The sequence below is a fragment of the Dendrobium catenatum genome, unplaced genomic scaffold (assembly GCF_001605985.2).
Source record: "Dendrobium catenatum unplaced genomic scaffold, ASM160598v2 fragScaff_scaffold_586, whole genome shotgun sequence".
Classification (NCBI taxonomy): Eukaryota; Viridiplantae; Streptophyta; class Magnoliopsida; order Asparagales; family Orchidaceae; genus Dendrobium; species Dendrobium catenatum.
The window spans coordinates 985823-1007688 of record NW_021319048.1 but is presented as its reverse complement, the minus strand read 5'-3'; the positions used below and the strand labels follow the sequence as shown (position 1 = coordinate 1007688).

General features: G+C 33.3%; 1 protein-coding gene across 2 annotated transcripts; it reads left to right on the top strand.

Annotated features, from left to right (window-relative positions):
- Positions 1-6988: 6988 nt before the first annotated feature.
- On the top strand, positions 6989-21030 carry LOC110099067 (protein TIC 22, chloroplastic). Of its 2 annotated transcripts, none has more exons than XM_020826208.2 (8): positions 6989-7500; positions 7593-7655; positions 12997-13071; positions 13364-13414; positions 20157-20216; positions 20288-20359; positions 20443-20478; positions 20563-21030. In XM_020826208.2, exons 1-8 carry the CDS (start codon positions 7081-7083, stop codon positions 20653-20655), a joined length of 870 nt encoding a protein of 289 aa, XP_020681867.1. In that variant the 5' UTR covers positions 6989-7080; the 3' UTR covers positions 20656-21030. The 2 variants fall into 2 exon arrangements, with proteins under 2 accessions (XP_020681867.1, XP_020681783.1); XM_020826124.2 differs by having other exon boundaries at positions 20557-21030.
- Positions 21031-21866: the final 836 nt, after the last annotated feature.

Here is a 21866-nt window from a genome sequence, read left to right as displayed (position 1 = left end):
GTATTTTTCAAATTCAAGAAAAACACATTTTTGAGCGTATCTTTTTATAATCACTTGGGAATTGAAATTGAAAATAAGGTATGGGTTGCCTACCTTGAGCCTATAAATTTTTCAAACCTGTTAAACAGACAATTCTGAAGTTTGGCCTTTAAAATGTTTTCTTTTTTCCTTCCAACCTTTCCCTTTCCTCCCTTTCTTCTCCGACAAGGTGGCCGAGCAAATTAATTTAGAAAATGGAATGAAAATTTTTAATATTTTAAGAACTTTGACCTAGCGTCGTGGTGTTACCTTTCAAATTCTCCAAGAATATGTTCAATTAAGACCAGCGCTACAACGCTCACTCAAATCCTACTTTTCTCCATTTCCCAAGAGCTTAATGCCACGACGCTACGAACACTCGCACCACGACACCCATAAAGAAAATTTCAAACTCTGGATTTTCATTTCTTCAATCTAAACCTTAGTTTCATATGACCCAAGTGAGCATTCTAAGATTCATAAATGCTAATCAAATTAACATTAACAAATATTAACAGACATTTACCAAAAAAAATATTCACATCCTTTAAAATATTTTATTTTTCCTTCCACCCTTTCCCTTTCCTCCCTTTCTTCTGAGACAAGGTGGCCGAGCAAATGAGTTTAGAAAACGGAATGACAATTTTTAATATTTTAAAAACTTTGACCTAGCGTCGTGGTGTTAGCTTTCCGAGCACTATAGTGCCACTAGATAACCTTTCAAATTCTCCAAGAATATGTTCAATTAAGACCAGCGCTACAACGCTCACTCAAATCCTACTTTTCTCCATTTCCCAAGAGCTTAATGCCACGACGCTACGAACACTCGCACCACGACACCCATAAAGAAAATTTCAAACTCTGGATTTTCATTTCTTCAATCTAAACCTTAGTTTCATATGACCCAAGTGAGCATTCTAAGATTCATAAATGCTAATCAAATTAACATTAACAAATATTAACAGACATTTACCAAAAAAAATATTCACATTGATCTTTATCCATCTATAGGCACAGCTGCTTTGGGGACCCACTCATTGTCATAATCACATCCACATGATCCCATTTAGTTTGACAGGATCACCAAATGGTACTCCATGTGTGCTCCTTCTAACCTACATTTGAGCATTCTTAAGGGGTTATTTACACCATTACAACGGATATAATTTAGGGTTTAGATAATATTATGGTTCACCACCATTCTACATAGGATTTGAAGTAGTCCCCAATATTGGAAACTTTGTCCCATTCCATAACAACACAAGACTCTAGTTGCCACAACCCCACCTAATATGACCTATAATTGTACAAGCATTATTGTGTTCAATTGTGACAAGACTGACCCCAATACATGGTTGGAGAAGTACTAAAAAAACTGTCAGTTTATATACTACATAGAGTCGTTACATAATGTAGTATAAAGCGCAAGACTACTAAATCTCAAAATAATTTTCTATATATCATCCAAATATATATATAATGTGAAATCTATTTACAACAGCACTTGATAATAAATGGAATAACAAAATAAAAGTCAAGCCTACAAAAATAAATACTAACGTACAAAACATACCTACTACATCGATCAGAGCCTGTTATCCAAACAACTCAGCTCACTCCTTATCCTTGTCACACTCTAATATTTATATTGGAAGAATTACATGTCTTTCATTTTAATAATTTAACCAAAGCTTACTAATACATAGTGGAAAATCTTACAATTGAAAGATAAAATAGAACAATATATTTTAAATTATATATATATATATATATATACATATTTATACTAATTATATGTATCAATTTATCATTATATCATCAACCACAAATATCAGTATAATGTTCGTAGCAATATAGGTATCAATATTCATATATTTAATAAGTGTATCTTAAGGGTATATTGCTCTTGCACTGATGACTCCCAATCAGTTGCCCCTTATAAATATCAATCAATGTACTCCTTATACTCCCCTTGAATCACGTGAATCAGTTGTCCAAATTCCTTCTAACTCCTAATCAATCTTCAACTCCTTATGACTCTCAATCAGTAACACGTGGAGTTAGTATATTATGTATCAACTATTATATAATATTTCATTTAAAATACAATAAAATTATATAAAATCGTTCAGGATATCAAAAGATAATGCATATTTTATAATTTAAGATAGATAAATTCTATATAAATCAAAATCATTAAAAAACAAAAGTAATTGATTAATCATTTAAATTAATAAAATAAAATCATTAACATGAATGATAGATAAATATGATTCAAAGATCTTCCTCTCTCATCTATGTTCTTTCCCTCTTTTCATTTCTTTCTGGCCAAATAATCAAGTGAGGGAGTTGATAGGTGACACACACACACACATATTTGAATTATTACAATCCTTTTCTTGACTAAAAATAAAGTGTTGTAAAAGTATTGCACGGAAAACTAAAAATGAACTAAAATTGAAGCTAAAACTGAAACCAAATGAATTATAGGCATATATTGATTTTATCATATTGGCTATCAATCCAAATTTTTATATATCTGTATAGCTTTGTTAGTAAAATCCCACCTCGGTAGCCCATAGACCCCAGCAGGGTCGCCCATTGGCGCCGGCATCACATCACATAATTTTTTTTTTCACATTTTTTGATGCATTTATTAGTAAAAATACAACTAAATTAAATTTTAAAATTATCAAAATGTGTCAATATTTAACACGACTTGAAAACCTGACCTAAAATTGGCTTGAAAATTTCTGGTTTGGGTTGACTTGAACCGAGTCAGATTCGGGTTGACCCGAAAACTTAAAATTTAACCCAATTTATCTTGGATTCTCGCCCAATCGCATCATCTGTCACATCGTCCTACTTAGTCATATCCATCTCAAATGCTTAGTCAGTCACATTAAAACATCATTTGGCTCAGTCGTGCGTCCTGCTTAGTTAAGCCCATAGAGTATTGCCGACCATTTCCCGTGCACAGGTTCGGCTTCTGGTCAGTGAACATTTGCGGAAGATTGAAGGAGGCAAAGCTCTCCCACTGTCATTTGGTAGCTCAACATTGCCTGAAGATGCTTGTCATTAAACGACATTCCTTCCGGTCTAGTCGGCGTTGGCAATGCCTCATTTGACAACGAATGCACGCCACAGGTTGGCACTTGCGGTGGGTCGGTTCTGAAAAATTGACCCATTTTTTAAAACTTGTTGGGTCAAATAAAATTGAGACAGTTATGGGTTAGACCCGAACTCGACCCATTATCCAAATTTGACAGCCCTATTGATTATAGATATGACCAATAATATATGACATATAAGACCAACGATAGATGATATATATAATCAATTATATATGACATATAAAACTAGTGATAAATTATAGATGTAATGAATAATAAATGATAAGATAAGACTGATGATAGATGATAAATATGAGTAAAGATAGGTGATAGATAAGATCGATGATATATGATATATGCGATTGGTGATAAATGATAGATAAAATTGTTGATATATGATGTATGACATTTATGATCATGACATATGATAGATAAAATAAATGACAAATGATAGATGATAAAGATGGTTGATGATAGATGATTTGGCTCCTCTGGGATCAAAGTATCGTTCAAACCGGTTTGACTCGATTAAAAGTCAAGTAACCTGTTGATTTTTCATATTTGAACTTATTTGCATGTGCATTTGTGTTTGGACATTATTGGTGTGCATAAAAAAGGTCTTCATATATTTTGGAGTGTGTTTTTAGAATTTGAATGCATGTTTGTGAAATCTGAATTTTTTTCCTCATCCTTTGTGATTCTGAAATATGAGAACTGTGAATTTTTAAAGGAGCGCCTTAGTTCTGATCCAAAATTTTATATTAAAAATATAAATTTCTACAATTTCGTACCATTCATTTCTTTAGCAATCGGCATTGGAGAGAGAGAGGGAGATGGATTTTGGAAATAAAAATATATAGGATTTGAGTTGCTTCAAATCATTTTTAGCTGCTAGCCAAGTTCTGAAAGCTGTCTGGATCGAGACAAGTCATATCATGTCTATCTCAGTTTTAAAAATACTAAGTTTTTTTTTTTAATCAAATTTATATTTTTGTTATTGAAACTACGACCAATAAAATTTTAAATGCGTAACTTTTTTTATGTTATATATAGTGAGCTTTTTAAAATTTCGAATATTTTTTGGGAATTTTGCAACGCGAGTTTTGAAATATATGTAACTTTTATTGATTAAAAAATAATTCAGATTCTAAAAATTAATATTATAATATAATTATAGTCTTAAACTACTGCTCTAAAAGATCTTTTGTAGTTTGGTTGTGTTTAAAATGGTATTTTTACTTAGTATATTTTTCTTTTATATATTGGAAGAGTATTTTGACAAATTATGGAATGTGCTTATTTACGTATTAATCACTGCAATGTATTGAAATATATCTTTAATTGATTGAAATGGGTAATTTTGTGTCGATTTGAAAGGGGTGGAGGAAGTTAAATTTTGGTAATATATGCACACTCTGCTTCAAAGTTGTTGAACTCTATGTGTCACTCATAGTTTTTTGAACCCTATATGTTATTTAAAATTATTGAACTCTATCTACTGGCTCAATGTTATTGAACTTTGTATGTTGGAAATGATATATGAAGTGCTTGTGTATTTTGCCTAAAGTATTGATAACTTTTATTATTTTTCTGATTAGTTCAGCTCATTAATAATCAATGGATTTTTAATAAAATAAATATTTAGAAATCTAGAAATGTATTTGTGGCATGTTGAGTTGTTTTAGCTCACAATGGGTTTGTATTATATTTTCAGGGTTTGAGAAAGGAAAATGTCTAGTTGAGTAGCTATTTAGGATCTGATCTGAGTCTGTATAACAATTATTCTATTTTGATTTTTGTATAGTCATGACTTTCTTTTGTTATATTTTGCGCATTTTTCTATTGCATGTAGCAATGAAATGTAGTATTACTATTGTATATATATTTTAATGATGAAAACAAAGATATTTTGCAGATAAATTTATTTCAACATTTTGGATATTTTAGTAGCTTTGTAGCCTACTGTTTGTTTTAAAATATATTGAAAGAAAATGTGAAAAATTTTCAAAACTAAATCATAGGCTTCACATGTTATAGCTCAGCATGATAAGACATGTCCCAGTAGTGAGTTTTTGTCGGGTTGGGTTGCGACGGATGATAAATAAGATCGATGACATATGAGAAAGATGATTGATGATAGATGACATATAAGATTGATGATAAATGATAGATAAGACGTATAACATATGAGACACATGATAGACGAGATAAATAATACATATAAATAATGATGAATGAGATTGGTTATTGTTGGGTTGGCCCCATGACATATGTGTGTTTGTGTGTGTGCATGTAAATGATATATGGTGATGTTGATTAAGTAATAAGACACGCAACAAGATTGTTATTGTACTGATATGATATACGATAAATGTGATACAATTGATTCATTTGATATAGAAAAAATAAAAAAACCACTATTTGTATGAATATGAATTAATGCTTAGTGTTTCTATTTTGTGCATTGATTTTAGTGATAGGGATTGATAACTTGCTGGGCTTTGTGCTCATTATATGTTTTTTACATATTTTTAGGTAAGTGTGAAGAATTAGTGGAGTGAGATAGATTTGGGCAACAGGCTTAGGTTTTCTTCCTGCATTTATTGGTTTTCCTTTTTTTTTTATATGCATCGAACGACATGCAAATATAGAATGAATAGTAACATATGTTTATATTTTATGATGTTCACGAAATTAGTAAGTTTTGGTTGATGCATAGAAAAAAAATGTACATATTTTTTTAACTTTATATCTTGGGGCATCACACTTTCGCCCTCAGTAGCTTGACTACACAACTCTTGGTCTATGTCGCCCGTCGACCATGAAACTTTCAACTTTTTTTGCCTGCCGACTATGATCATTTTGTCCTTATCACTTGCTAACTATGATCATTTTAACCTTCACTCGTCGACTAGTCTTTTGACCTCAGTCTCCTGATTGTGGTTTTTTGCACCTTCTTCGCTCGTCAAACATAGTCCTTTTGATCTTTGTCGCCTGTCGATCACGATCCTTATGACCTTTGCCACCCTTCGACCATATTCCTTCCAACCTCTGTCGCCATTCATCCTTCCGATCTCGCCAACGTACTATGTTTTTTTTTTGCAACCTCCTCATTACCCAGGCCACTGTTGCCTTTTTCCAATACTCGAACCACTGTCAACTGACTCCCATCCTTGGGCCACCATCGCCCCACTATTGTCCTTCCGATGTCCATTGCTTGTCGACCATGGTCTTTCAACCTCAGTCACATGACTATGATCCTTTCAGCCTCAGTCACTCATCGATCAAAATCTTTTCGACCTCTCGTGCAAGCTAACTATAAAATTTTAACCTTTGATATCCTACTACGATTCTTTTGACCTCAGTCACCTGTTAACTATTGTCATCAAACCAACATTGCCTAGTAAGGCCTCAAACCCACCATCTCCTGATTAAGGTTGTTCCGACCTTAGTTGCCCACTGATTATGATCCTTCTAACCTTTGTTGCCCACCAACCACCGTTCTTCGATCTTAGTCACCCATTGACTACAATATTCAAACCATCGTTGCTCGACTATAATCCTCCAATCACTGTTGTTTGACTACGGGCCTTTGATCACTACTGCTTGACTATAGTCCTTCTAACCTTCGTTGTTGGCCGATTGTGATCCTCCAACCTCCATTGCTTGCTATATGTATTAATACTAAATCTTCATGCAATGTTAGGACTTAACTCACTAGTCACTATCTCCCTATCGCGGTTGTGAATGTTTCGGCACGCAATAATATTTATATTTATAATAATATCAGTACTATTTAATAAAAAAACAATCTTTTATACTTTTGGATTCATATTATTTTAATAATTGCTAATTAGTAATTATACTACACCTACAGCTTGAAGGGAAACGATGGCAAAAGCCGCTTGGTAGGAGAACCCTGCTATTCCAGAGACGGAGAGGGAGGACGATGCCGAGTTCTTCCTCCACGTTACCTCTTTCAGCAGTTTCAATGGATTCCTCGTCTTCATCTCCTCCTCCAATTCCTAACCCTTTCGCCTCCCTATCTTCCTTTATCCAGCACCAGCTCTGCCGCCTCAGTGCCGACCTCTCCACCCGATTAGCCGTCGTTCGCCGCCAAGCCCTCGCTGCCACTTGTGCTCCGGCGGAATTTCCTTTCGCTGCACTTTCTATGGCGGCCCAAGGGCGGCACGCTTTCGACATCGCACTGAGCGCCGATTATGTTGCCCGGACACTTGCCGGCACGGCGGTGTACACCGTCGGCAACGCCAATAACGAGTTTGTCCTCGTCTCCGACCCCAATAATGGGGCCAGATCACTCGGACTTCTCTGCTTTCGCGAAGAGGATGCTCAAGCTCTTCTCACTCAGGTGTTTTACTACTTTTGTTTTGTTTGGTGGGTTTTCTTCATCCAATATTATGATTCGAAATATGATTTAGTGCATTTGTCTTTGTTTTTCAGGTTCAGCTCCGGCAACCGATTTTGGGGAGGGGGGCAAGGGTTGTTCCCATTAATCTCGATCAGGTCTCTCTCTCTCTCTCTCTCTCTCTCTCTCTCTCTATCCCTCTATCTTTTTTATGTAAATAACGGGTGCATGAATGCATCAAACTTATTGTTGCAATATGAATGCAGTGCTACTTAGCAGAGAAGCAAGTGGAATAATTTTTTAGATGAACAAGCTAACATTAGCAGCTAGGGATATTAAGAATGAACTGAGAGAGGTGATTTCGTTTTTAATTTAAACTTTGGAATGGTGAAAGATGAACACTGAATTTTTATATGCAACTTGGCCTATTGGGCAATGTAATATGTTGGGAATTTTAGCTTATGCCATGTTGCTGATTTTCTACTTGCTGTTGTGTATGCTTTGTAAGATGCATGTATGCAATTAATTAGAGACTTCTTATTTAGATGCACAAGGCAACAATAGTAGCTGATGATATTAGTAGTGAATTGAAAGAGAAAATTTGTTTTATGTTTTAAAGCTTGGGATGAATTTTGAACAATGTGAAGATTAACTTGCAAATTTGGTATTACAATGTCTTATCCATGTTGTTTTGTATGCTTGGTAAGATGGACATTTGTGAAATCAGGGTTTTATTAGAGGCCTATTGTTTATGAGTAATTAGATGCTTCTTGTTTAGAAGCCCACTATTAAATGATAGGAAGCTAGGTTTATGTTTAATGACAGAGATCACATTGTTGGAAAAGTTGACAAAAGTGAATCATGAAAATATATAATACGTTAAGTATTTAAATTGATGGTGAATTTGCTCTTGAATGCATTTCTAATATGAAGAAGCTTCACTTTTAATCTAAGCATTGTTGGTAGTTATCAATGTGGGAAAAAATGCTTATCAATTTGTGTTTTAAATTTGTTATTGTTTGTTAAAATGACAATGGACTTTTCATAAGTGATATTGGGTACCCAATAACAAGTTTCTATCTCTCTTTTTTTCTCACACACCCAAGAGAGTAAAAAAAGTGCCCTACACGCACAAACTAATACAAGAACAAACTGATGTGGAACGTACATGCGATGATGGGTTTCGTAGTGAAAGCTTGCACGCTTAATTTTAGATAGAACAAATAATTATTTCTTTATAATAATTTGAACGACGAGATAAAACATTAAGAACGGAAAAATGAGCTTACGGTTGGATCACACGGGTAAGAGTTAAGATCATATAACAATCAAGTCAATCTAACGTTGCGTACATGAATGGTTTTCCACAAATATCCCTAGACTAACAATAAGATTAGTTGTTATGAGAAGATCCCTCACAACTCATCCAATTACTAGGTTTTAGCGGAGAAGATTAGCATGATTTCCATGAATCAAGATATCACAACAATAGAGAAGTAACTACAAAGATAAAAGGGTCGGATGATGAGTTTACCCAAAGAAATAGAAGACTTGAAGCTTTAGTGGCTGTTTGAATGCTTGAGATGAAGTAGACGGCAATCAAAACCCTTCTTGATGTGGTGGACAGCAATCAGAAACTTTAGGACAGCATCCGAAGCTCTCCCGACTGGCTGGACAGCAGGAAGAGATGCAGAATTTCTCTGGACAGCAGCAGTTTAGTCTTGGACAGCAACCTTTCAGGTGGGGAATGCTCTTCTAAGCTGCTGGGAACTTGGGACAGCAAAGTGTGGTCTTCCAGAGTGCTGGGCAGCAAGATATTTTGTTGGAATAAGGGGACAACAAGCAGAACTTCAGGGCAGCAGCAGATTTGAACGTGTGGAAGGCTCTGGACAGCAGGTCCACAAGCTTCCAGTCCTGGACAGCAACCCAGTTCAGGTGAAAACCAATTTTGGCTAATCCGTTGAAGGGAAGGAGGTGGTCACGGGCTGGAGAGGGGAGAGGGGCGGGTGAGGTTATGGGGGAAAGAAACTAAATTTGAAGTTTATTTCAGATTCCAAATAAAACTGCAGCTCTAATTTCAATTTCAGATTTGAAATTTGAAATTAGAGAAAGAGGGGGAGGGAAATTAAAGAGGTATTTAAGTAGTTATAAAGTGAGGATTGGAGAGAGACAAGAGGAGGAGGTGGAGGGGGTTTCGGCCCAACATGGAGGGGAAGAGAGAAGTAATGTTAATTAAGTGGGGCCCATGGGGAGTAAATTAATTAATTAAATCTGAATTATAATTTCAGATTTAATTATATCTTAAGTAGCTTCCCCACATAGATTTAATATGAGAGGGAAACGAATTCAAATTTCAAATAGCTCTAAATGTCATTAACTGCCTTGCCTTAAGAGGGATTCCTAATTAGGCAATTAATTAAACACCAGGATTTGGAATTCACGGGTTGGGGCAAAGCCAGGAGATCCGGTGGCAAGGGGGCTGCAAGGAAACGGTGGGCTGGGGGCTCACGGCTTGGCTGTTAGCCGTGAGGTTGGGAGGCGGCAGAGGGGTGGCTGCACTGGGGAAGCACCAGGTTGCTAGGACGAGTGCAGGGTGGCGGCCACAGGCTTGGAGGACCACTGAAGCCGGCCGTAGAACAAGATGGGGCGGCGGGAATGCTGAGTGAGCTAGGTTGTGGGGAGAAAATCTCAGAGCGAATATAATCCGGATGAAATTCCTTTGAGTTTTCACACTACTTGATCATAAAGAAAATTGGAAGAAGGTCTAGAACTCACAAAGAGATCTAGCTCTTCTCAAAACTCACTAAGAGATTTGAGAGAGAGGATGCACTCACAAAGAGAACACAAAGTGATAATTTTCATTTCATAAAAAAACTCCCTCGTACATGAGAAAAGGGCCATATAAATAGGCCTCAAAATGACAAAGAAAGTAAAGTACTAAAATGCCCCTTGGGATACAATAGCTACCAAATACCCATAAGGGTAAAAACGAAAAAACATAAAATAAAAATAAACTACTCCATAAAATTATGAAAATACAAATCATGATCGTGGTCGTCGATCTCCGGCATCTCCTGAAGGTAAATGTGTCGAAATCGTTGCTGATGTCCCCATCACAAACATTGGAAAATACATTCAACATAGAGAGTTTAGAGACAAAGTAAGGCGAGCACTTGAGTTTGTTTTTAATAAGCTTTGAAATTAAATTTTTACTTTGTTGCTGGAAGACAACTGCAATGCTGCTAAGCTTTAGCAAACTTTCTTTGTTTCTTCAAGATAAGGACAAATGTTATGTTACAAAAATAAACAAGCAATAAGGAATTTAAACGAACAAGAATTTGTGAAATTCATAGGATAGAGGAGCTCTTGATCTGTTTCCACAGCTTTCCCTATAAAAAACAATACTTATCACCCAATAAAAAAAAAATTGTCACTGTGGTGCAATATATTTTGAAATGCATAGAAATATATGATAAAAGAAGTTTGCTGGTTTGTGATACCTTCTTTTGGCATTGTTTTTTCTGTGTCATATAGGGCCTCAGAAAATCACAAGTCTCGCTTTCTCTTGCAGTTGACACATGCAAACTGAAATAATATTCCTTGCCAGTTTAGTCATTGTACTGCAAATACAAAATTGTTATCTGTTATTCCTCACAAACTGACTGCATGTCTGTTGATACACTTGAATTCGCTAGAAACATGCATTAAGTTCCATTCTATTGACACAAAAAGATATTCCATTTTGGCAGTAGCTCCAGAATATTTCTAAAGTTCTGTAAAGAATTTCTAAAATTTTTTATGTTATTGATGAATTTTGAAGAGCAATAGTTTGTGTTAGATTAAGAAATCTTTAATATTTTTCTTGCAACACAAAAAAATGAAGGGATCTACTTGTCATGCATTCTATTGTTTATCAAGATTAATTGTTTTTTCCAAAAAAAAAGGCAGGAAAAAACCAAATGAATGAGTATTTTTATTTAGAATGAGAGAATAGAGAAAAGGTTAATTAATATGTATAATTTTTGTTATGATATGTTTAATTGTATTTCATTGAATAATTTTGTGTCTTTTTTACACATTAAGGGTACCATTACTCTAAATTCGATTGATAAAGTACCTCAGTAGTGTTTTTTCAATGGTTATGAAACTGTGGAGAGTTGGCAAGCATACGGTAATGATTTCTATTGTGTGTCACTTGCAACTCAAATTTTTATGGTCTTTAAAAAAAACAAACATCATCGAACAAAGTCTTAGAATGTAGTTCCTACATGCACGAAGATTATATAATACGCTATTGCATTGGTTATCTAGTAAAACTTGAAATTCAGATTGTGCATGCCTTGATTCGTGCAACTAATTTATTCGTAGAAGTCCCCTCTCTTCCCCAACCAACATTACAACCCTGTTATGCATAGCATAAACAACACAGCTGGATGCCAATATTCTTCTTGGAACTTCTGCTATTAAAGTGTTAATTTGGTCAAACCAAAACTACAGGAACTTTCCATTATGATCCTTTACAGTACCTTGAGTAACATTGGTTTCTTGCTTTATATTTTCCTTGAGTTTCTCCTTTCCACTTTTCCCAACCTTGGGTTGTCTATGCAGTTTTATTTCAGCTTTTTACGTTCCTTAACAAAATTATGCTCCATTATTTTTTCGCTACTTAAGATCATTATTGGCATAGATTTCCTCTTATTTCAAGTAAGGCGGTGCAAAAATACTTGAAGAATTGACTTGTATCAAACCAATCAATCTCCATCCCTTCTCATAAGTCATGGTTTAATTTAGACCCCTAAAATATGCAAAAATGATATAGTGTCTCTTCTTGGTTAAACTAGTCTAGTAACTTGGAATGGACCCGAACCAAAACCCCTAAGGGTTTATGAATTTATATTTTAAAAGATTTAACGGAAGCCTCACATACCTAAATGTATCATTAATAATTTCTATAAATATAGAAGTTTTACTTGATTTAAAGTTATACTAGTACATTATCTTAAATTTTTTCATGCAAATGATTTAAAACATAAACAATTACAATTATGCAGTATAAGCTATTTTTGTTTATTATTTTTTAATTGTTATATTATTGATGAGATTGAATTATGAAATTTTAATTATTTTTTATGAGATTGTGAACAGATGTTGGCGGATTCTTCTTATTTGAACTTCACACATTTGACAAAATAATGCAGTGCCCATTAGTGTAAGTGAACTAGAACTAAATTTAAAAAAGTTGTTTTGGTTTGGTTTTATTCTCATGTTATTCCGGTTGTTTCCTGTTCCAATAATAGAGGAATCAAATTGAGTCAGCTTGGATACAAATTTTAGATGAGATGAAATCAATCTGAGCCAATCCAACTTGCAACTCTAGTTAGGAAAATATCAATTCCACTTTTCTACTTATTGTTACATCTTCCTGATGCTATTTTAATCTTTAATATTTCTATTTGTTTATTGTATATGTTTTAAATTATTTTGAAATAATTTGTATAGGTATATTTGCTAAAGGTTGAGGGCATTGCATTTCGGTTTCTGCCTGATCCTCTTCAAATAAAGAATGCACTAGAGGTGTGCCATTGGAACTTCATTCCATCATACATTAGTCACTATTTTTTTCCCCTTCTTTGGGAGTTATGTTTCTTTTTGAATGTCAATATGATGCTGGTTTTTTCAAGAGGACTAAATGAGATATTATATCCTTCAAGCTTTTACATTGAAAATTTGAAATGCTAATATTAATCTTGAGTATTAGTTTTTTATTTCTTGTATAATGTTACTTTTCTTTAGTATCTTTATCATTGCGGCATAATATGCTCTTTATATATTTCTAGCGTGTGTTTGTAACTTTTCCAATTTCCAGTTAAAATTTGCAGATCGTTCCAGAGGCTTTGATGGAGTTCCTGTGTTTCAGGTGAAATTATATTGCAATTTAACTCTTTAGCTTCTTGCAATTTTCAACTATGAAGGCTCTGCATGAATGACTTGAATGAATGAAATGCGATGTAATTTTTATATTCTATCAATTGATTTGTTGGTACAAAAATCAATAACAAAACGAGTAGAAAAAGATACCGCAAAAATGCCACTATGAAAAAAACAAGAAATTACATGGTTTAATGAGATTGACTAAACTACATACATGACTGCATATAATTTTTTTTTTAGTACACTTGAAATGATACATCACAATTTCTATTTAACAAAGTCCTTTATATATTTGTAGAACTTATAATAAAAGACTTAACTTGCAATATAAGAGATTGGGAGGAGTTGCTATCAAAAGAACCTTGACTTGCATCCCCATTCACAACAACTTAATATTTTCTGGCACTATGCTCGTCCTTGTTCATGATTTCACTTTTTTTGGCACCATGTTACTTTCTTTGGGTAACACTATGTTGCTTCAAACTTCAGGGCTTCGCCTCCATCTTTGCCTTTTAATATAATGCAGGCCATTTTGTTGTAATAGTCCACATAATTTTCATTTATTATCAACTAGATTAATTCTTCTCTTATACATATGGTTGGCTTTCTCAAATTCATGTTTTATTAAATTTTTTTTCTTTGCTCATTTGTTCCCATATCTCCTTATTTGTAATATTTTGTATCAATAATTTTAATATGTTCAAATCTCAAATTAATAAAAGATATAATGAAGAATCAAAGCAACAAGGAACGCTTCAACATAGAATTAGGAGAACATGAAGATGGGTTTAGCTAGCATAATCTATGAAATTTTATTTTATCTCCAGGAGGAAGAAATGGTCTCCCTTATTAAAAGTCTCTCACTCGGAAAAAATTTTATATACTTAATAGACAATAAAAACTCTTTACATTATTTTTACCCTTTGTCTCATGAACATTAATTGAGGGCTTGTACAGCCTCAGTTTGTCAGCGATTTTTATATTGAGTAACATGTTAGACGGGTTCCAAGATCTTAATTTTATTTAATAATCCATAAAATGATATTTAAGCTAAATATTTTTTTATTCTAGAATAAAATGTTGTGATTTGGTTAAATGTATAAAACTCTGATTATTATAATAAAGAACATTGATATCCTGCTATTTTTTATATCTTTCAATGTGATTTTCTACCAAACAAATTTCTCTTTGCCCATGTAATTGTGATCGACAAACCCTCTTTCTTCTGTCATTGTGTGTCTAATTGATAGCCATAACACGCAAGGGTTATATATGGCTTTGGAACTACTAGTACTCGTGTCACCACCTAGGTCTGCAATAATGAAGCCTTACAATCTTAAGTTGCCCATGTTAAGCAAGTAGTGCAAAGTCTAATTTGTATTTTTGCATCCTCGTAATGTTCCTTTTTTGGGCTTGGTATGTACCTGCTTATGAATCATATTGCATAAATTATATTTGGTTTTGCACATATCAAAGCTGATATAAATGAACTAACAGTTGAGGCATAATTCTCTTATTCTCATCTTTTTAGTTTCGGATAATTATTTTCTTTAAGAGTTTCAAATGTCTTGATTGAAAAATGCATAAATTTATTCAATACCTACTTATGAATTCAGTCTAAGATAGTTTCGAAGAACTGTTCAATTTGCCTCCAACAGTTCTTCTAAAAACCTTCATATCAAATTCTTTTGTTAATTGTTCCTTCAACTTGTTGATTTGACTTGTATTTTTCATTGCAATCAATATGGCACTCACATATAAAAGTAAGATGATGCAACTCTTACCAGCTCCTTTAAAATAGCAAACACTATTCTATATGGCATTTGATAAAGTCAAATTTATAAACGCTTTAAATTCATGATACAGTCAACGAGAATCATACTTTAACCCGTAAAAAAAAAAAATATTTATCTTGCAAATAAGACATTCTTTTTTGAGGTCTTCATAGCCATGAGATGATACCCTATAGATGCACTCCAAATTCCCTTTTAAAAAATGTCTTGCCATCTAACTGTTCATAATGAAAAATTTTAATTGCTATTATGCTAAAACAAGAATAATAGTTAAGTTTAACAATTGGCGAAAAGCTCTCATCAAATTTATTACCTTCTAAAATTGTTTTACACCAACCTTTGTTCAGTTTCTTGTCATTGTGCTCTTTATTGATCCTAAAAATTCATCTATTCTGTGGCACTCTCTTATCCCTAGTTTTGGCTCAAATCTGAGTTTAGGTTGAAGTTATATCAAGCCATTCTATAACTATTCTTGACTAGGATCTAGATATGATCAAATAATCTTTCAAGCTATTCTTGAATCAAGGTGTGATTGGCTTGAGATCAAATTGTTCATAGCCCTATAGCTGATTTAATGCCCAATTGTTAATTTTATGTAGGTTTTTAAACGAGTCGAGTATCTGCCTAATTGAGGTAAGCTTGTTTAGCTCTTATTGAGCTCGAGCTCCACTCGAGTTTGTTTACTAATATCGAGCTCGAGTCGTTAAAAATTTATAGGCTCAATCTCGGCTTGTTTGCTCGCACTCGTTTGGAAAGCTCGAGCTTAACTCGATTGTTGTGTTTGATTTCTTAATTTTAAATTACATTTTAAAATTTTTAAGACTTTTTAATTTTAATGTAGAATTAATTCAAAAAGGTTAAAATATATTTTATAATGCTAATTTAAATTAAATTTTAAATATATTTTAGGTTAATTGAGCGGCTCAACTAGCTTTTAAGTCGAGCTAGGTTGAGCACAAGCTTGAGCTCGTTTAATATAAGAGCTCGAGTATAGGCTCGAGCTCGAACTCATAGCTTGATAAGCTTGACTCGTGAGCTCATTAACGAGTTGAACTTGAGCCGGCTCGGCTCACTTACACCATAATTTTATGTAAGGTTCTTTATCTTCTCTTTCATTATTAATTCTTACTTGGCAATGTTTAACTTGTAATATAGGTTCCCTTACAGAAAAATTAATAAAATTAATAGATATTATTATTTATAGAAAGATAAATATTCTGTGTATTTAAGAAACCAAATGGATGGAAAGAAGCATAAGGAAACTGATAGTTTAAGATTTAAACTATGGTATTCGGGCATGAGTCATACTAGAAATGATGTAGTGTAATTATAGATAAGAGTTTGAAGGATAATGTTATAAAAATTAATAGAATTGGAGATATAATTGTAGCTTTAAAGATTGTTAATATTATTAGTGCTTATGCTCCTCAAGTAGGTTTTGGATATGAGTTCAAAATTAAAATTTTGAAATGACTTAGAATAATTAATACAAAAGATACATCTTGAAGAAAGAGTTTTTATTATAGGAGATTTAAATGAACATGTTGGCAAAAAGATAGTTGATTTTTAAAACATTCATGGTGTTCACGAGTTTGGAACGACAAATAAGGTGGTAAGACCATATTAGATTTTTTTTTTAGCTTATGATTTTTTAATTGCTTAATATCTTATTTAAGAAAAGAGATAAACATCTCATCACTTATAAAAATTGATATAGTAAAACTCAAATTTAGTATTTACTTATAAGAAAATTTGATCGTTTATATTGCATAGATTGTAACGTTATTTCGAGTGAAAATTTATATACACATCATCAATTATTAGTTTTGGACTTTAAGATAAAAGGGGCAAAAAAATAAAAAAATAAAGTAAAACGATATTCTAGGATTTGATGGGGGCATTTAAAGAACTCTAACAAAAAATATTTTTTAGTGAAAGATTCATGATTTTAAGATTTTGTCTGTGCATGAAGATACTAATGTTATGTGGAAAAAATTGGCTAGTAATAGTAAGAATATTGCAAAAGATGTGCTTGAAGTATCAAAGGGAAAAACTCATAATAGTAAAAACAGTTGGTGATTGAATCTCAATGTGCAAGAAAAGATAAAAATAAGAATATTTTCTATAAAAATTTGTTTAGATGTAAAAATTCTAATAATTGGGAAAGATATAAAGAGGTGCTTAAGAAATTTAGGAAAGCAATATGCGATACAAAGATCTTAGTTTTTAATGATTTATATAATATATTAGATATTGATGATGCAGAAAGATATATTTATAAGTTAACCAAACAAAGAGATAATAGTAAGGATTTAGTTCAAGTGAAGTTTATTAAGGATGAAGATCAAAAAGTATTTTTCTTAAAAGATGATATTCAGCAAAGGTAGATGAGATATTTTGCTAAAGTTTTTAATGAAGAATGTGAAGATATGATTGACTTTAATAACCTTAGCACCCAAAATGAAAATTAAGATTTATGTTTTTATCGGCGTATTAGTAAAATCGAAGTTAGAGAGGCTTTAAATAAAATGAAGTGTGGAAAAGTTGTTGAACCTTATGATATTCCAATAGAGGTGTGGAAATGCTTAGAAGATGAAGGAATTTTTTGTCTTACTAAAATTTTTAATACTGTTTTGAAGACTAAAAATATATCAGACGAGTGGAGAATGAGTATGTTAATTCCTATTTTTAAAAATAAAGATGATGCACAAGATTGTGCGAATTATAGATGAGTGAAGTTAATGTGTCACACTCTAAAACTATGGAGCGAGTTATGAAGCGTAGGTTACGACGTGATACTAATGTGTTAGACCTGTCCACTGGACCGGTCCAGCCTGTCCGCACAAGACCGGCAAGTCGCAAAGAGCGACAGATCTCCGCCTTCTGCAGAGATCGAGCGGCCCGACCAGCCCATTAGAGCATTTTAGGAAGCGTTTTTTAGCCTTTTGAGAGGGAATTTTGAATGTAGGGACTGTTTAGGAATTTCCTTTAAATTTGTATGCATTAAATAGTTGAATTTCCTAGGGTTTGGGCATCTGGAATTGGGCTGAAATTTGAGATCTCTTAGATTTAGGTTTTTCTTTGGGCTCTTGGCGTTGCCAGAGATTTAGGAGAGATCCTTCCTCTCGAATTGAGGATCAATTGTATTTTGGCTGTTTTATTCATCTACTAGTGAAATACAAGCTTTCATTTGAGTTTTCTCTCATAATTTCTCTGGATTGGTGCTGTCTTTCTGCTGTAAATAGTAGATTTCTGCTGTTTTATGTTCTGAACAACAATATCTTCGTTGTTTGTTCACCGATTTGGGTTAGGTTTGCTTGCGAACTCAAGTATTACCTTAAGGTTACTTGCGAACTCAAGTATTTCCTATCATAATGTTTATCAAAATCAATTTGGTTTCATGCCAGGTAGGTCTACTATAGAAGTATTGAGAGGTTTGATGGAGAAATATAGAGATAATAAGGAGGATCTACATATGATATTTATTGATTAGATAAAGCATATGATAAAGCTCCAAAAGAAGTGTTATGGTGAGTTTCTTGAAAAGAAATGAGTTAATAATGCTTATATTCAAATCATTAAAGATATGTATGCAAGAGCTATTACTTGTGTTCAAACACAATGTGATTTGACCAAGTATTTTCCTATTTCGGTTGGATTACATCAAGAACCAGCCTTAAGCCCATATCTTTTTGCTTTAGTCATGGATGTTCTCACTAGACATTTGTAAGAGGATGTACCTTGGTATATGCTTTTTGCTGATGATATTCTTCTTGTTGATAAGACTAGAGAGGGAGTTAAAGGTAAACTTAAATTATGGAGGTCAATCTTAGAGTCTAAAGGTTTTCGCTTGAGTAGATCTAAAACTGAATATATGAAGTGTGATTTTAGTAGTAATGGATCTAGTGAGGGGATTGTGACTTTGGGCGATTAAGTTATTAATAAGAGTACACGTTTTAGATATCTTGGATCTATTGTTCAGAGTGATGGTAAAATAGATGGGAATATTATCAGCAGAATTCAAGTTGGATGGTTTAAGTGGAGGAATACATCGGGCTTATTGTGTGATAGAAAAATCCCCCTCAAACTTAAGGGAAAATTCTATAAGATGGTGGTGAGAGCTGCAATGCTTTATGGTGCCGAAAGTTGGCCATTAAAAGAGAAGCATAATACTAAGTTAAGTGTTGCAAGGATGAGGATGCTCAAGTGGATGAGTGGTTTTACCCTTAGAGATAGGATATGAAATGAGCATATACATGAAAAGGTTGGACTAGCTCCAGTTGAAGATAAAATTAGAGAGAGTCATCTTAGATGGTTTGGTCACATAAAACGGCGGCCTTCCGATGACCCGGTTAGGAAAGTAGAGGTATTAAATTTGACTTACGTTAAAAAAGGTAGAGGTAGACCTAAAAAGACTTGGTTAGAAAATATTAGAAATGATCTTTTTTTAGATTTAAACGAGAATTAGACTTTTAACATGACACAATGGAGAAAAAAAAAATTAATGTAGCCAACCCCATATAGTGGGACAAAGGCTTGATGTTGTTGTTGTATTTTCCTATTTTCCTCCTCTTAGTTTGACCTATTCTCGGAGCTGGAGCTTCTGAGCTCCATCTTCAATCATTGTGACACTTGGTTTCTTCTATTTAACATAGATCTATACACTTCTGAGAACTTTTCTATTCTCTTGTGGCAATCACAGTGATTTTTGTAATCATGCATTGATGCTCTCTGTTAGAACTCTCTTTTAATGCTCTCACTTGACTCTCTCTCGGACAATTCTCTCTATCAACTCTCTCAATTCTTTATGTTCGATTTATGTTACTCTCTTTAATGAATGGTTGCTTTGCTCTCGCAACGCAATCTCAGAATTTTTACTGCTTCATCTCTGATCATTATTACTTCAAAACTCGACTTGATATTTTCTTTGTGCAGTCGGAACTTCTAGTTATTAAGAAGAAGAATCGGCGCTACTGTCCCATTTACTTTCAGAAGGTACGTTCTCTCCACATATTGTAACAAAATATTTAACAAATGTAGAATATTACCATTTCCATTCTATACAGGAAGATCTAGAGAGGGAACTTTTGAAAGTTACGAGGGGACCCCGAGGACCTTCTCTTTCTCAACATATAATGGTAATTTATTATGAATTTGCTCCTGAAGCATCTACTGGGCTGCATTACCGTTATGTTACTTTAACATAGTACTTCTCATGCAGGTTGGTAGTTTGGAAGATGTTCTTAAAAAAATGGAGGTAAGGAATAAATGGCTATTTATCTTGTAAACTATTTATTAATTTTCCTTCAGAAATATGATTCATTCTGTTATAAAGTCGCAGGTGAATGACAAGAATTCTGGGTGGGAAGATCTAATTTTTATCCCACCTGGAAAAAGTTACACCCAACATATCAAAGAAGTTGCGTCAGGATAATTGGAATTCAAACTAATTTTAACTGAGGTTTTGGTTGAGACAGTTTTTTTATTGCTTCTTAAAACAGCTTTTTAATATTAAAATTTTAATTTTTGAACTAAAAACCGTTTTAAGAAGAAGTAAAAAAACTGTCTCAAACGAGCCTGAGTTTGTGGCTTTAACCAAGTATAAGTTTAGTTCTGGCAGTTTCAAAAAATGCAGGATTTTTATTATTTGAGATTAGTAAGGCGATAGAGAGGAAAAGAGAGATGGATGTTGCTGCTCCTGTAAGGATTTTTTTTTTTTTTTCAATTCGAGGATGATTTTATAACTGATCTTGTGTGTGTGCGTATGTGTGTGTGTGTTTTTTTTTTAAATATCTGGTGGCATTAGTTTCATTCCGTATTTATAAGATGAAAGTTGCTAAAGTTTTTTACTTTTGAAAAAAGCATTTTAAGATTGACGCTTCCTTCTCAATTGGTATTAATATCACATTTGGCCATCCACCTCTTAGGGCAGTGGCAAGAGAAATTATTTTGTGCGGAGATTGGGCATAGAACGTTGTTCGGAGACCAACCAGAATGCATCACGTCAGTAGTACCAAGCGGTACTGAGCACAAGGGTGATGTGGCGTATTCTGGTTGATTTTTTGTCGACGTTCAGCATTCACACAGAATAATTAATCCAACGACAAAGCTTTTGCTTTTTCCATCATGTACTTCCCATTACACTGTACATATGATAAGTCTCAATAAGCAAATTTAGGAGATTGGCGTTTTTTTTGGGACAATTATAATTTTTTATAAAATTAATTATGAAATTATTATGAGGAAAGTAACATAATTATTCTGGTTATAAAAAATAAATTTTAATCAAAATTTTTATTGGAACACAATGAGAAAGAATGAATAAAATAGTAGTTCCATAAAATTGTGATTACTGTCTTAAAAATAAAATAATGAGAAACTGTCGTAAATAGATCCCGAATGTTATAATCGACGTGCTTATCCTTGTGAGATTAAACACTTAAACCTCACGATAGAACCATTCTTACTATACAAACGCCGTACTTAAGTTTACTATTTGAAAATAAAGGCATAAAGCATTGTAATAGAAAAATATTTTGAATAGTAAATTTGTTTAGAGTTTGCTTTCATCATCGTCATCCTTGATTGGTATAACTTCAAATTAAAAAGGAGATTTATATATGATAGGTCGCAAAAATTATCTTG

Excerpts from the sequence above, each read along its gene's own strand:
- LOC110099067 (XM_020826124.2), top strand. The coding sequence starts at position 7,081 with ATGCCGAGTTCTTCCTCCACGTTACCTCTTTCAGCAGTTTCAATGGAT. Across the intron at positions 7,501-7,592 it reads CTCAAGCTCTTCTCACTCAG|GTTCAGCTCCGGCAACCGAT; the intron begins GTGTTTTACTAC and ends TTTGTTTTTCAG. Across the intron at positions 7,656-12,996 it reads TTCCCATTAATCTCGATCAG|GTATATTTGCTAAAGGTTGA; the intron begins GTCTCTCTCTCT and ends TAATTTGTATAG.